The following is a 14319-nucleotide window of genomic DNA, read 5'->3' as shown; positions in this document are numbered from 1 at the left end:
TTTTGTTCGGTGCTGTACGTCCAATACTTAGAGCAGTTTCTGGCACATAGTAGGTGCTCAGTAAATATTTGATAAATAAATCTATGCTAGAAATTATGATAAAACCATCTTGCTCTTTGACCCAGGGTTTATTTGGCTTATTTCTTTATTCATTTATTCTTCCATGTATTCATCCAACAGTATTTATTTAGAACCTATTTTATGCTGGTTCACTGTCCCTAGCCACATAGAACTTATCCCAGGAGACAGGCTGTAGACAGGTAAACAAATAAGGCGACTCTGGGTCATAACATGGGCTAAGAAGAAAATGAACTGGCCGGTGTGACAAACCTACTCTGAGGCTCTGTTAGCTGGGGTGGTCAGGGAGGGCTTCTCGGAGGAGGCAGCACTGGACCAAGGCCAGCAGGAGTCAGCCATATGCTCACCCTACTGTTGGGGAAGGGGGTGGCAGGGGTGATACAGAGTCATTAGAAATACACCAGTAACTCATCTGTAACACACAAGAAATACCCAGAAGTCAAAAGAGACAAAAACATTGCTTACCAGCGGTTGCATAACAAATCAGCCCAAAGTTCAGGGCTGAAAAATGCAACACATTCCTGCATTTAGTCAGAGTTCAGCAGGTATGGTTTTATCTCTGCTGTACATGGTGAGGGTGGGGCCGCTCATCTGGGGGTTTTGCTGGAGCTGGAATGCCCATGGTGGCTTGGACACCCCAAGGGTCATGTGGCTTCTCAGGAGCTCAGCCTGGGCTGCTGTACATGACAGCGGACTTCTCAGAAGGCAAAAGCAGAAGCCACAGGGCCCCTTAAGGCCTGAGCTTGGGAGTCCAAAACATCAATTTTAATGCATTCTACTGGCCAAAGCAGGTCACAGGGTATTGTGACTGTGCTGCTAAGTACAGTTATCATCTTGATTTTACACACTTCCATCAGCCTTTTTGGAGAAGGAAATGGCAACCCACTCCAGTATTCTTGCTTGGAGAATCCCACGGACAAAGGAGCCTGGTGGGCTACAGTCCATGGGGTCGCAAAGAGTCAGACACGACTGAGCAACTAACACATACACAAACATTGGTCAAAGCAGGTCACAGGATTAGCCTGGTTCAATGGGAGGGAAATAACTTCACTCCTTGATGGGAGGCATGTCACCCACAAACAGGAGAGAAGATGGCTGGCCACCAACTTTGGAAGCCTTCCGTCATGGCACTCAAGAGAAAACTGAGTGAAAGATACAAATAGGCCGTTCTGAAAAAGGATGTGAACGTGGCCAGCAGGTTTCTAAAGAGATGCTCAAATCGCTTGTAATCAGATATGTGCGAGTTAAACCAAGACTCAACAATGCATCCATCAGACTAGCAAAAACTAGAGAAGTAGACAGTGAGTGATGGTGAAATGGGAAGACACAGAAACCCTCATGTTCTGTTGGCAAGACAGCAGACTATCATTGTCATCCTGGCAAGCACCGTGGCAGTAATCAGGAAGACCCACTATCGGCATTCCCTGTGGCCCATCCGATTCTTGGGCTTATATCCCAGCAAAATCACCCCTGGATCCCTGAAGAGATAATATAGGAGGATATTTGTGCCAGTGTTGTTTGAGGTACCAAGGAGCTGGAGGCCATCACTGGAGAATGGGGGGTTATTTCACGCTGGGGAAACATGGCCACAGGTGGAAGTGAGGAAATGTGGAGTGATAGAGAGGAAATGGACAGATTTCAGCATGTACATCAAATGGAAGAGCAGAGTCATGTGGGCAGAGGAATGGAAACCCTGATGGGAAAAGGAAGGGAGGGGAATAAAAATCATTGAGTCGGAGTTCAGTGAACTGCACTGGACACCTGGCTCCACCCATATCATCTGTATGACCTTAAGCAAATCCTTGTCTGTTTGGACTTTGGTTTCCCCATCTGAGAGATGGGCATCATAGTCAGGGTCTCAAAAAGAGATGGTAAACACATAAAATAGCTCATATGAGGAGATTTTAGTAGAAGGTCTAGTTGCAAGGTGTGAGCAGATGGTTGCTTATGGAAACCACAAGAAAAAGCACAGACCCTGGTGGTGATGGGAGGTAGGACCAGCCATGGAGAAGCACCTTCCAGCCCTGGGGCTCAAGGACAGATGCTGACCTGGAGCTGGAAACTTTAGTCCAGGGGCATATCCAGTCCTTGGTGACCCCATAGGGAGGTAGCCACCCTGGATCTCCCTCCTCCCCTTTCTCTCCCAGCTCTCCTGGGGCTCCCCAACCCAGCTACATTGGTGGGGGCTCTCCAGAACCAACAAGATGCATATATATGGAAAGAGTTGCAGTTCGAGTCTAAAGGGAGTCAGGGGATGTCAGTCCTTTGTTCTATGCAGGCCTTCAACTGATTAGATGAGGCCCACCACACAAGGTAGAGCAATCTGCTCTATTCAAACTCCATTGGTTTAAATGTAGAATCTCATCTGGAAACACTTTCACAGAAAGACCTGGAATAATATTTAACCAAATATCTGGATACTGTGGCCCAACCAAATTGACACATAAAATTTACTATCACACCAACAGAAGCCAGAACGCAAGGGGATCCTTTGGTGGATCTCATCCAGGTCCTCAATACATTTTTATATTGACTGCATGTTGAAAGGATAATACTTTGGATGTAATAGGTTGGATAAAATATTTTATTAATTTCAGTTTTGTATGACTATTAGAAATCTTTTAATTATGTGTGTGACTCACATCATTTCTCTTGGCTAGCATGGCCGACTTGATAAGAATCTAGCCACCTCTCTACCTTCTCAAGCCAACGGGATGGATGGTGGCAACATACTATACCCGCAAGCTGTAAAACTCAATGACTCTGATATTCTACGGACTTCTGATTATGATTCTAGACCTGAAGACTTACCACTTCCTCTTTCTGTTCTGTCTTATGGCTCTGAATCCTCTACCCAGAAATTCCCCTCAACAAAGTTCATTCTATTTTTGATGATTCAGAGACTCCTTCCGGATATTGTGGGCCTGAACTCAGACTGCTGCTGCTGCTGCTGCTAAATTGCTTCAGTCGTGTCTGACTCTGTGCGACCCCATAGACAGAAGCCCACCAGATTCCCCCGTCCCTGTGATTCTCCAGGCAAGATCACTAGAGTGGGTTGCCATTTCCTTCTCCAATGCATGAAAGTGAAAAGTGAAAGGGAAGTCGCTCAGTTGTGTCTGACTCTTTGCGACCCCGTGGACTGCAGCCTACCAGGCTCCTCTGTCCGTGGGATTTTTCAGGCAAGAGTACTGGAGTGGGGTGCCATTGCCTTCTCCGAACTCAGACTAGCACTTATATAGGCAGAATTGACTGCCTATGTTTGCTGAAAAAAAGCCAAAAATATCTTCTGCCCCTTCCCTACCTTTGCTCCCATCCTCCCAGATTTTATGCATCCACTAGAGGCCCTGGAGAGATGACCAACATGGTTTTTAACCAATCAGCTCTTTGATGCCAGTGTGAGAACTAAGCAAATGATGATGTCTTCCCAAGACTCTCCCTTCCAGCCACCACAAGGATCTGAAGTTTCCTTTGTGATGAGGCCCAGGCCAGGGCTCTGGTCCAGTGGGCACCGCAGAGGCCTGTACAATCTGATATGAGAAGCCTGGGGCTCACTCAGGCCAAGCTGTTAGCCCAGGTTGAAAGGAACAGGCCTGGAAAGTTTATATGTTGTTTACTGGACCCTGTACATACATTATCACATTGAATTCTCAACCCTAAGAAGTAGGAACCAGTATTCTCTTCATAGCAGAATATACTAGAGTTCAGAGAGGGACAGAGTCTTTCCCAAGGTCACACAGCACATTAAGTGGCACAGCTGGCATCTCAGGGCAGGTCTACGGCCTCCAGCCCAGGGCCCCTGCAGCAGAGAAACAGAGAGACAGCTCCCTGCACCGGTCCACTGGGGTTTCCTGCAGAGCCTGTGATCCAGTGGCCCTCATGCGGGCCCACAGACCTACCAAGATTGGCCTGCACATGGTCTTTCATTTTTTAAAAAATGCTAGCTTTTAAATCGGGGGACTGTCACATAAAAATGGGAATGAGTGGCATCTTTGGAAAAACTAGCCACTCTGGTAATGTTGGGCCTCATTTTCAAGGGGCTTCAACCCTCTGTTCAGGGAGCAGAGTAGAAGCTACGCTTTTCGAAGGGTCTCCACGTGGCAGCTCACCACTCGTTCCACCTGGCTCACCCTGCTCCTTACCTGGCAGGTGCCTGCATTTCCTGCTCTTGATCTACTCTGGGTCCCCAGCTCTTGGCAGACTTGACAGTGGCCCAGCTTCCTAGGTTGTGATCCAGGAAGGGTGTTATGCCCTCTGAGGGCTGCAGGTGTCTCATCCCAATTGTGTGACTATGAGAATGTCACTTCCCTCATCTGAGCCGTGGGACGCCCTCCCTCAGGCCTGAGCAGTGACCCAGCCGATGTCCTTAGAAGGGAAATGACAGGGAGTTTGGAATGTCGCCTAGGTGTGCCCCCTGCACCAGTCTGTCCTGCAGGGTGGGGCACTGGGGGCTCAGGAGAGGCCTCCAGAGGCAGATGGTCCTGCTGGCAGTGATGGGCACAGAGACCCTGGGTTGGGTGAGGGGCAGGGGAAGGGTGTCTACTTTCCAGAGAGAGATTGGCTTTCAGAAAGGCCTGGAAGTGTACCTGCAGGGCAGTGACTGCAGTAGAGCCCACACACAGGGAATTCATGTTGAATGCCTTCTCTTGCCAGGGCCGGATGCATCCCAAGGTCAATGTGAATCTTGTGAATTCTTCCCTCCCCACCAGTAGGGCCCAGGGGCTGACCAGGAAATTCTGGAGCAAGACTACTGACTATAAACTGTGGCTCTAGCTATTACTAGCTAAGCAGCTGGGTTGAGAGAGTTAAGTCTCTGGATCAATTTTCTGAACTGAAGAATGGAAATAACAGCATTGTTGGGAGAAGCAATTCTGTGGGCACGAATAGAAGCTACTTAGGAGTATGCCTCACCCTTAGCAAGTGCTCAATAAATGCTAACTGTTCTCATAAGCACTCTCTTTTAAGAGGAGGAAACTGAGACAGAGAGGTGAGGTCACTTGCCCAAGGCCACACAGCTGGCGGGGAGGGTGGTGGCAGCGGGACAGAGCTGTGATCAAAGCCAGGTCCACGTTGGAATAAAGATAGGAAGGGAGCTGAGAGAGGGTCCAGAGCCACTGATGTTGAAAGAGTCGTAGCAGAGGTCCAGTGGTCTCCTGTGGGTTTCCACCCTCTAAGAGTTAGGGACCAGGCTCCTCTGGGGGCACATACTGTTCAGCGGGAGGGAAAGGAGCAGCTGAGCTGAGATCTATCCCCAGCACCACCACCAATGAGCTGCATGGCTTCCCTGAGCCTCAGTTTCCTCTTCTGTGAAATGGGACTAATTCTACCTTCCTGATATCAGGTTTAGTAGTGTTGCTTGTAAAAGACCATTTCTTTCCTCCCACACCTTCCACCAGCTCCTGCCGGCCAGAAGAGGATGAGGCAGCTTGCCCAACCCCCTGGGAGGTGGACCCAGGCAGGGCGGGACAAGGCCCTCAGGAGCACTTGATTAAGGGCAGAAAAGCAGAAGTGACAGGGTTTCCCAAGTCCTGGAGGACGCAATTCCCCCCCACTTCCCCTCCACCTGCCATCGCTGCCTGAGCCCGCCTGCCCACATCTGCTGCTGTTCAGGAAGCATGAGGCCCCCCGGGGGAACGCTTGAACACCTCGTCAGGACCGGGTAGGTCTGGGGACTTTGGACACTGGGGGCCACAGCCAAGAAAACAGTCAACGAGCCTGATGGATATGAGCCTAGGTCTCAAGGTCTGCCGTTCCCTGGCAGTGTGAGCTCGGGAAATCTTCACCTCTGTAAGCCTCACTTTTCTAAGCTGTGAAATGGGAGTAATAATAATGTCTGTGAGACTGTCATGAGAACTGAATGAGAAAATGCATGCTTACTGCTTGCCATCGTGCTTGGCTCAGAGTAAACACCCAGTGAATGGCAGCTGATTCCTTATCCTTTACAACAGTCAATGCACACCGTAGTACACAATATGACTTAGAACCGGTTTTCCGTTCCAATATCATTTAAATTATTAGCTATCATTTTAACAGCTATCATGTTCTGAATATGAATTATACAATAGAAAGCTTAGTCCCAAATTAAAATGCCATCGGGGGCTGGGAAGACCGTAATTCATCATCTCTAACCTCAAGTGGGTCCTCAACGCTGCCCAGCATGTATATAACTTCTCTAGTTCATTTACTCGCTGACTCTCCTGGATAAATATTTTACACCTTCTTGTCCATCTTCAAACTTCCATCATCTCTTCCAGCATTCTCACCCTCAATGCTGATCTGGCTTCCTGCTACCCTGAACAAACAGAAACAAACATGTAACAGTCTACAAATACTTACGGAGCACCCACTATACACCAGACACTATTCTAGGCACTTGGTGTGTATCAGTGATCAAAAGAGACCAAGTCCCTATATTGGTGAAATTGATGCTCTCATGATAGATCATGGCTGACATGGTACTTGCTATGTGCCAGACACAAAATGACCCTGTGAAGTACCACTTAGGTTGTACCATTTTACAGATGAGAAAACTAAGGCATGTAGAAGTTAAGAAACTTATCCAAGGTCACACAGATGGTGAGTGGTGAAGTGGGGATTTGAACCCAAGCAGTCTGGAGGTCACACACTTAACTATTGCTCTGTTCTGTGTGGATCAGATGATGCTGATACATATGCACCTACACCTTGCCTGTCCATTCGTCATCACCTGTACCCATGTTCTCTGCCATCCTACCTACTACTGAGGATGAAAGGCCCCTGCTCCTTTCTAAGACCAGCCCTAGCTTCCATGTCCTGCCACCCACTGAAGGATATTACTCCAGGGACCTGCCCCTTCATCACTGTCTCCACTCTTGATTGGATCCTCCATCTGCCAACATGCTAGACTTTCTCTAACTTAAATGAACTTGGTCCCACATCAGCTACTATAGCATTTCTCAGCACCTTTACTGCACAAATGATCTGAAACCGCCGTCTGCACTTATGTCTCATGTTCTTCTCGGTCCAGTCTTCAAGCTGCCCTTGTCCACATCACCAGTGACCTCCAGGTGCTAAATCCAATGGTCATTGCTCAGTCCTCATCTTTCTTGACCAACCAGCAGCACTTGGCACATTGGATCACCCCCTTCTTCTTGAAACACTCACTGACTTGGCTTCCCAAGCCCCACTTGACCTGGTTCTCAGTATTCTTTGTTCTCATCTCTTCCTCGCCTCCCAGCCCATGAACTCTGGAGTGGCACGAGGGTCTGTCCTCGGCGCTCTCTCCTTCCTGGCTACACACAGTCTTAAAGAATTTCATCTTCCCCATCTTTAAAGACCATCTATCAGTCCATGACTCCCAACTTTCTATCTCCTGCCTGGTCTCTCCTCTGAATTCCAGACTGTGTTTTCAATCACACATGGCAGTTCCGCCAAATGGCTGAATCAGTGTCTCAGTTTCCCCTCTGCCCCCTCCACTCAAGCCTGTTTCAACCACAGGTTTCCCGTCTCAGGAAACATCACCTCAGGGCTTTCAGCTGATCAGACACAGATCTCCCTGCCATGCTGACTCCCCCGTTCTTTCTCTCCCACCCACAGCCAATCAGTCTGCCAGTCCTGTTGGTTCTTCCAACAAAACGTATCCAGAACCCGGCTCTCCTTACTATTCCTCTGTTATCACGCTTCAGAGGAAGCTCTATGAGGTCAGAAATTCTCTTCTGTTTTATTCATTCCTGTTTCTCCAATGAGTAGCACATAGTAACTGCTTAACAAATGTTTGTCAAATGAATAAATAAGAGTATAATAAAGGAGAAATTTTCCTCAGATCAGCTGGTCCACTCTCCCCATCCTCTAAATTATAGAGGAGACACTGAAGTCTATAAAGAAGGAATGTCTGGGGTCACACAGTGAGCTGACCAAAACTATGACATCAAGTGAAATAGCACCTCTCCCTGGGACTCCCTTGATGGCTCAGATGGTAAAGAATCTGCCTGCAATGTGGGAGACCTGGGTTCGATCCCTGAGTCAGGAAGATCCCCTGGAGAAGGGAATGGCTACCCACTTCAGTATTCTTGCCTGGAGAATTCCATAGACAGAGGAGCCTGGTGGGGCTATATACTCCATGGGGTTGCAAAGAACTGGACACGACTGAGTGACTAACACACCCAGCATCTCTCCCTATTTCTCTCTTGTGAATTTTCTCTTTTATCTGTGCTTCTCTCCCCATGACTCTTTCATTCCCCTGCACCAGTTGCCCTCACAAGACATAAACAGCCCAGATACACATCCTCAGTAATCTGGGTTCTTTTCCTGATAACTCAGTGAGAATAGTCCTGGGGAAGGCTCTGATTGGCTCAGCTTGGGTCATGTGGGTTTGGGGTGGGTTACTCTGATTGGCCCACCAGTTGGGAGGTGTGCCCACCTCTGTAGCTAAGGGGGTGGAGCCTGTTAACAGTTGAAGAGTTTTTAAGACAAGGACCCCTGGGGAAACAGGCAACCCTCCAACCCTCCTGATAGAGGTTCCCCCGACTTACCTTTATGCAGGTGGAGATATTGGTACCTGGGGCTCCGCAAGGCCCTTGCCCTGCTGCAGGCCACCTGGATTACCTACTCCCAGCCCGTCCCAGCCAGTTGTGGCCAGCTGCTGACCCAGATCCTCCTGTGTGGTTCCCTGGCCCTTGCTGCCGCGAGTCTGACCTACTGCTGGCTGGCGTCCTCGCTGCTTTATCCTCTCGGGCCTTCGGCCGTGGTGGCCACTGTCTGCGGCCTCCTGGCCTTCCTGGGGCTGGTCCTGGTGCCCCCCGCCCGCTGCCTGTTTGCGCTCAGTGTGCCCACGCTGGGCACAGAGCAGGGCCGCCGGCTTCTCCTGTCCTGGAGCACCGCCACCCTGACCATCGCCGTGGTGCCCAACATCCTGGCCAACCTGCGTGCCACTGGGCAGGTGCTGAGGTGCGTCACGGAGGGCTCCTTGGAGAGTCTGCTCAACACCACTCACTGGCTGCAGACAGCATCCCAGGCCCTGAACCCTGACGGCCAGGCGGGCAGCCAAGGCCTGACGCTCCAGGCCCAGGGCGACAGTGCTGCTGCCTTCCGGCTCCACGTGCTCAGGGTCACCCAGCAGGTCCTGGAGGACTTCTCTGGCCTGGAGTCCTCGGCCCGGGTGGTAGCACTGGGGACCCAGAGGGTGGTCACTGGGCTCTTTATGCTGGGCCTCCTGCTGGACTCGGCCTGGTACCTCTACCGCTACCTGACCGACCTGCGGTTTGATAACATCTATGCCACCCGGCAGCTGACTCAGCGGCTGGCAGAGGTCGGGGCCACCCACCTGACAGCCTCCCCTCCAGCCTGGCTGCTCTGGGCAGCCCAGCCGAGGCTGTCCCAGGCGGAACTGCTGAGTTGTCTGGTGAGGCTGGGGCTGTTCACCCTGCTCCTGATGGCCATGGCGGTGACGGTGGCCATGGATTACGTGGCCTTCCTCCTGGCGCAGGCAGCCGTGGACTGGGCTCGGGAGCTGCCCGCTGTGCCCGTCACGCTCACCATCAAATACAATGTAAGTGTTGTGACCGGAAGGTTTGAACAGAGTCATTTCCTTGAGGGAAACGATTGATGCTGTTGTTTAGTCGTTCAGTCGTGTCGGACTGTTTGCGACCCTGTGGATTGTAGCACCCGCCCCCCCAGGCTCCTCTGTCTATGGGATTCTCCAGGCAAGAATACTGGAGTGGGTTGCCATTTCCTTCTCCAGGGGATCTTCCTGACCCAGGGATTGAACCTGCATCTCCTGCATTGCAGACAGACTCTTTACCATCTGAGCCATCAGGGAAGCCTAAGGGAAAGGATAGGGTTTGTTAAACCCTTGACTCATAATGGAATTTTACTTGCCCGCAGGTCTTTGTCCTTGGGTAAGCATGAGATCCAGAGGCTTTGGCAGATGAACGCGTTTAATTCTCAGGACAGACTAAAGCAGTGGGTTCTGTTTTTACCCCTATCACTCTGGATACTGATACCCAGAGACATTCACAATAACTTGCCCCCCAGAGTCACTCCTCACATGTGACAGCATGTCCCAGCCTCATTTTTCTCATGTGTACAAACTGGATCAGTCCTCCTTACCCTACAAGATTACCATGAGCCTTAAAAAGTGGTGGTCTCTGCAAGTATCTAGTAGGCTCCATGCCACATAGGAGATGTTTAATAAATAGTGGCTATTATTAATAGCTCACATCTATAGATAATAGACTAGAGGTGACCTTACCAATGGTCAAGATCAGGAGTCCACCAACAATAGCCACAGGCCAATTCTGCCAGCTTGCTGTGTTTGTAAATTGAGTTTTATTGGACTCAAATTAGCCATGTACATGTATTGTCTATGCCTGCTCTACGAAGTTGAGTATCTGCAAGAGGGATTGTATGACCTGCCAAGCCTGAAATATTTACTATTTTAATAGTGATATATAAAATACCATCTATTTACTATTGGAAAAATTTACTATCTCATCTAGTTTTGTGATTTTTAACCTTCTTTGGCCACAATCCTTTTCTTTTTAATGGTAAGATCTCACACAGAAGTCCATTGTGTAAAACATGCCAAAGTATCAGACTCTGAGCTAAGAATATTTGTAGTTAATATTTATTGAGTACTTATTCTGCATGGGTTTCCCAGGTGGCACTCGTGGTAAAGAACCCACTTGCCAATGCAGGAAACGTAAGAGATGTGAGTTTGTTCCCTGGGTCGGGAAGATCCCCTGGAGGAGGGCACAGCAACCCACTCCAGTATTCTTGCCTGGAAAATTCCATGGACAGAGGATTCTGGTGGGCTACAGTCCACAGGGTCGCAAAAGAATCAGACATGACTGAGCATGCACATACGTATTAATAGAAGCAGGACATTGGGACCCACCCTAGCTGGGACCGATCCCTCGATGGGCTGCATGTAACTCTCAATGTGACCTTAGGTTTCCATCTTTTAAATGAGGCTCTTGATAGAATCAACCTCATACAACTGTGTTTATTTGATGGATTAGAACGTCTGAAGTATTCACTAAAGGCTCAGAGGAGAGAAAAATGCCTGTAGGCATGAATTGGCTTTCTCTAAAGCATTCTCTGCAGAGTAATAATAATAAAAAAATAGCATTTGGCCGGTGCTTTTCATTCAGCAAAAAGCCTGTTTCTGATTCCTGATCTCATTCGGCCCTCCTCAAGCTCAGGAAGTAGGGGTTACTTCCGCGCCCACTTTGCAGACATGCGGGCAGGGAAAGTTGGACCGGTCCAGCCCAGAAGCATCTGTTTGTGGGGGAGGGGATGGCCGGGGTGTCTGCTGACTTGACCTTTCCCTCCTTTCTGAAGGCTGCGTACACCATCCTGGGCTTCCTCCCCTTCCTCTTCAACCGGCCACCTCTGGAGAACCCCTACCTCTCTGCCCACAACTCCTTCCAGTGGGAGCTGCGCTTCACTGCCCCAGGCTGCCCGCTGCTGCCCGCCCAGCGCCCGCACACAGCCGCGCCCCTGGCTGCAGGCGCCTTGCAGCTCGCGGCTTGCTCCACAGTCCTCCTGGAGACCTACGCCCGCCGCTTGCGGCACAGCATCGCCGCCTCCTTCTTCAGGACCCAGGAGGCCAAGAGGGTCTGCCACCTTCATGCCCGCCTCCAGCGAAGATACGACAGGCACCGAGGCCAGCCGGCGCAGCCGCAAGACACTTCCTCCTGCTCCTGACCCCCAGGACGGGCAGCTAGAGCTCAGCACAGGTAGACAGACCTGCTGGACGCCTGGAAGGACACGGAGCAGTGAGACTGAGGGGAAAGAGCTTTGGCATCACCCAGACCTGAGTTGTAACCTTGGTCCCTCTGCTGCCTCCCTGTGTAACCTTGGGTAGATTGCTTCCCCTCGCTGAGCCTTGGTTTCTGAAACTGAATAAGGACTGCATAGCAACAATTAATGTGACCTGCTTTGCACATGGAAATGTAGTAAGGATGGAATGAGACGGTGGGCAGCAAAGGCCTGGATAAACAGAAAAGGATAATGCACAGTGTGGACAAGCTTCCTCTGGGCAAGTCAGGGGGCATCCGTCCAGGTTGCTGTCCCCCGTAGTTGGAGACTTTGCACCCTGATTATGTCTGAAATGCCCCTGAAACTTATCTGTATGTTCCTGAATCCTCTGGACTTATTTATAGTCATTAAAATTTTCTCAGTTTTATAAATACATTGTATTTATTAAACTCTAAATTAGATTGTTATTCCTTTCCTTCCAGTTCCTTCAGGGGTTTCCAACCTAGGGTTGCCAAGTTTTGCAAATAAATGTACAGGATACCTGGTTCAATTTGAATTTTGGATAAACACCAAAACAGGTTTTGTATAAGTACATCCTGAAGATACTTACATGAGACCCATATTTGTTGTTTATCTGAAATTCAAATTGATGGGTAATTGTAGTTCATGGCCACTTCATCCCTATCGAAATTATAATACCGTCGCAACTCCTTACCCTGTGGGCTTGGTACTCCCTGTCTTTCCCTCTAGGTTATTTTCTGCCCTTCTCTCACCTGCTCTCTTTCCCAGGCATCTGACCTTTAGTGATTCTGTCATTCCCTTGACTTCTGACCTCTGGTTGGGCTCAGCCAACAGCATGTGCTGGCAGGAGGTCTAACGTGGGAGCGGGGAGAGAGGTCAGGATGTTAGTCCGGGAGACCTCCTGGCAGAGGCCCATGTTCCCGCTCTGGGTGACCCCTGTCCCGTGGCTGCAGCTCCTGTGGTGTTCCCAGAGGTACCAGTCTACCAGGTACAGGTCTGTGGGGGCGTCCCCATCCTTCCCTTCACCAAGTCCCCGCCTCTCTGTGTCTTCATTAAACTCTCCTAAGTTATCCCTTTGAGATCTCTTTCCTGCCTGGGTTACAAATTCTTAACCGAGTCAGGCTCTCCCTCGCTTGTATGGGCTTAAGCTCCCCAGAGGCTGGCTTGCACCTCAGGGTGATGCTCTTGCTATTCCCACATCCTGGAACACTTTTCCTTCAAACACGGCCGGCTTCTTTGCATCACTGGGACATTAGCTCAAATATCACCTCCTCAGAGAAGCCTTCCCTGACTATACTACCTAAAACTGTCCCATCCCACCTATCACAGGAGTTCTCCTCTATCACAGGAGTCAGCAAGCTCCAATCTGTGGGCCAGATCAGGCTTGTTTCCATGAATAGGTTTTCTTGGACTTTTGATACACTTATTTAAGTAGTCTCTGACTTCCTTTGCTATGATGGGAAATATGAGTAGTTCAGACATGGTGTAGGAAATCAAATATTTATCATCTGGCTCTTTAAATAAAATGGTTGCTGACCCCTAATCTTTCATATCAAATTGTTCCATCATCTTTATACATAACTCTACCAATATCCTTTATTGTCTTACATACGCATTTGTATATTTAGCTCTCTCCTTTGTTTGTTTACTTGCTGGTGTGTTTCATGACATGCCCACAAGCATGCAAACTCCATGCTATCTGTCTGGTCTTCCACAGTTTTCCTAGCATCTCAAGCAGAAGCTGAGCAAGGGCTCAGTAATGATTACCTAAACAGCCAGATACCTGGTGGTAGAATGTTTTAAAATACTTGCTTATTCACTTATTTGGCTGCACTGGGTCTTAGGTGCATGCGGGATCTTTAGTTGAGGTATGTGGGAGCTAGTTCCCTGCAGCGATCGAAGCTGGGCCACCCGCCTTGGGAGCTCGGAGTCTTAGCCACTGGACCACCAGGGAAGTCCCAGGAGGTAGAATTGCATTCTCTCTGGTCTCAGCTCCTTCCTGAAGATCTGGGGCTTGCAGGAGGGGATGGTCAGGCTCTGGAAGCAGGCTGAGTTTGTGGCCAAAGGGGAAGATGCTAAGCAGTAAGAGCACATCCCAAGCCAAGTGTTTCCACTTGAACAGCCAGTATGTTTGGGAGAATCGCCTCAGACTCCAGCCATCAGCTTTGCATGCCAAGGCCAGCTCCCTCAGGACCAAGCATGTGGTAGACAGAATAACGCCCCCCAAAGCGGTCCATGCCCTAATCCTCAAAACTTGTGAGTATGTTACCTGACATGGCCAAAGGGGTTTTGCAGATGTGACTGTCAAGGGTCTTGAAATGGGGAGATTATCCTGAAATATCGTGTGCGGGGGAAGGCAATGTCATCACAATGTCTTCGTAAGAGGGAGAAGGAAGGAGAGAGTCGAAAAGAGGGGACATGATGACCAGAGCAGAGGTTTGGGTGATTTTGTTGTGAGGAAGGAGCCGTGAACCAAGGAGTGTG

General features: G+C 49.6%; 1 protein-coding gene across 2 annotated transcripts; it reads left to right on the top strand.

Moving 5' to 3' along the window:
• Positions 1-5593: 5593 nt before the first annotated feature.
• Positions 5594-12242, top strand: OCSTAMP (osteoclast stimulatory transmembrane protein). Of its 2 annotated transcripts, XM_010811432.4 has the most exons (4): positions 5594-5734; positions 7651-7754; positions 8596-9601; positions 11395-11845. In XM_010811432.4, exons 2-4 carry the CDS (start codon positions 7750-7752, stop codon positions 11758-11760), a joined length of 1377 nt encoding a protein of 458 aa, XP_010809734.1. In that variant the 5' UTR covers positions 5594-5734; positions 7651-7749; the 3' UTR covers positions 11761-11845. The 2 variants fall into 2 exon arrangements, with proteins under 2 accessions (XP_010809734.1, NP_001268651.1); NM_001281722.1 differs by lacking the exon at positions 7651-7754 and having other exon boundaries at positions 5665-5734; positions 11395-12242.
• The last annotated feature ends 2077 nt before the right edge of the window (positions 12243-14319 follow it).

This window comes from Bos taurus, chromosome 13 (genome assembly GCF_002263795.3).
Source record: "Bos taurus isolate L1 Dominette 01449 registration number 42190680 breed Hereford chromosome 13, ARS-UCD2.0, whole genome shotgun sequence".
In the NCBI taxonomy this organism is placed as follows: Eukaryota; Metazoa; Chordata; class Mammalia; order Artiodactyla; family Bovidae; genus Bos; species Bos taurus.
The sequence above is the reverse complement of the archived record's forward strand: the minus strand, read 5'-3'. Positions and strand labels throughout refer to the sequence as shown.

Bases quoted from the DNA above. Each gene is read 5' to 3' on its own strand.
- OCSTAMP (NM_001281722.1), top strand. From the start codon at position 5,691: ATGAGGCCCCCCGGGGGAACGCTTGAACACCTCGTCAGGACCGG. The intron at 5,735-8,595 runs GTAGGTCTGGGG...ACCTTTATGCAG, and splicing joins GAACACCTCGTCAGGACCGG to GTGGAGATATTGGTACCTGG. The intron at 9,602-11,394 runs GTAAGTGTTGTG...TCCTTTCTGAAG, and splicing joins CGCTCACCATCAAATACAAT to GCTGCGTACACCATCCTGGG.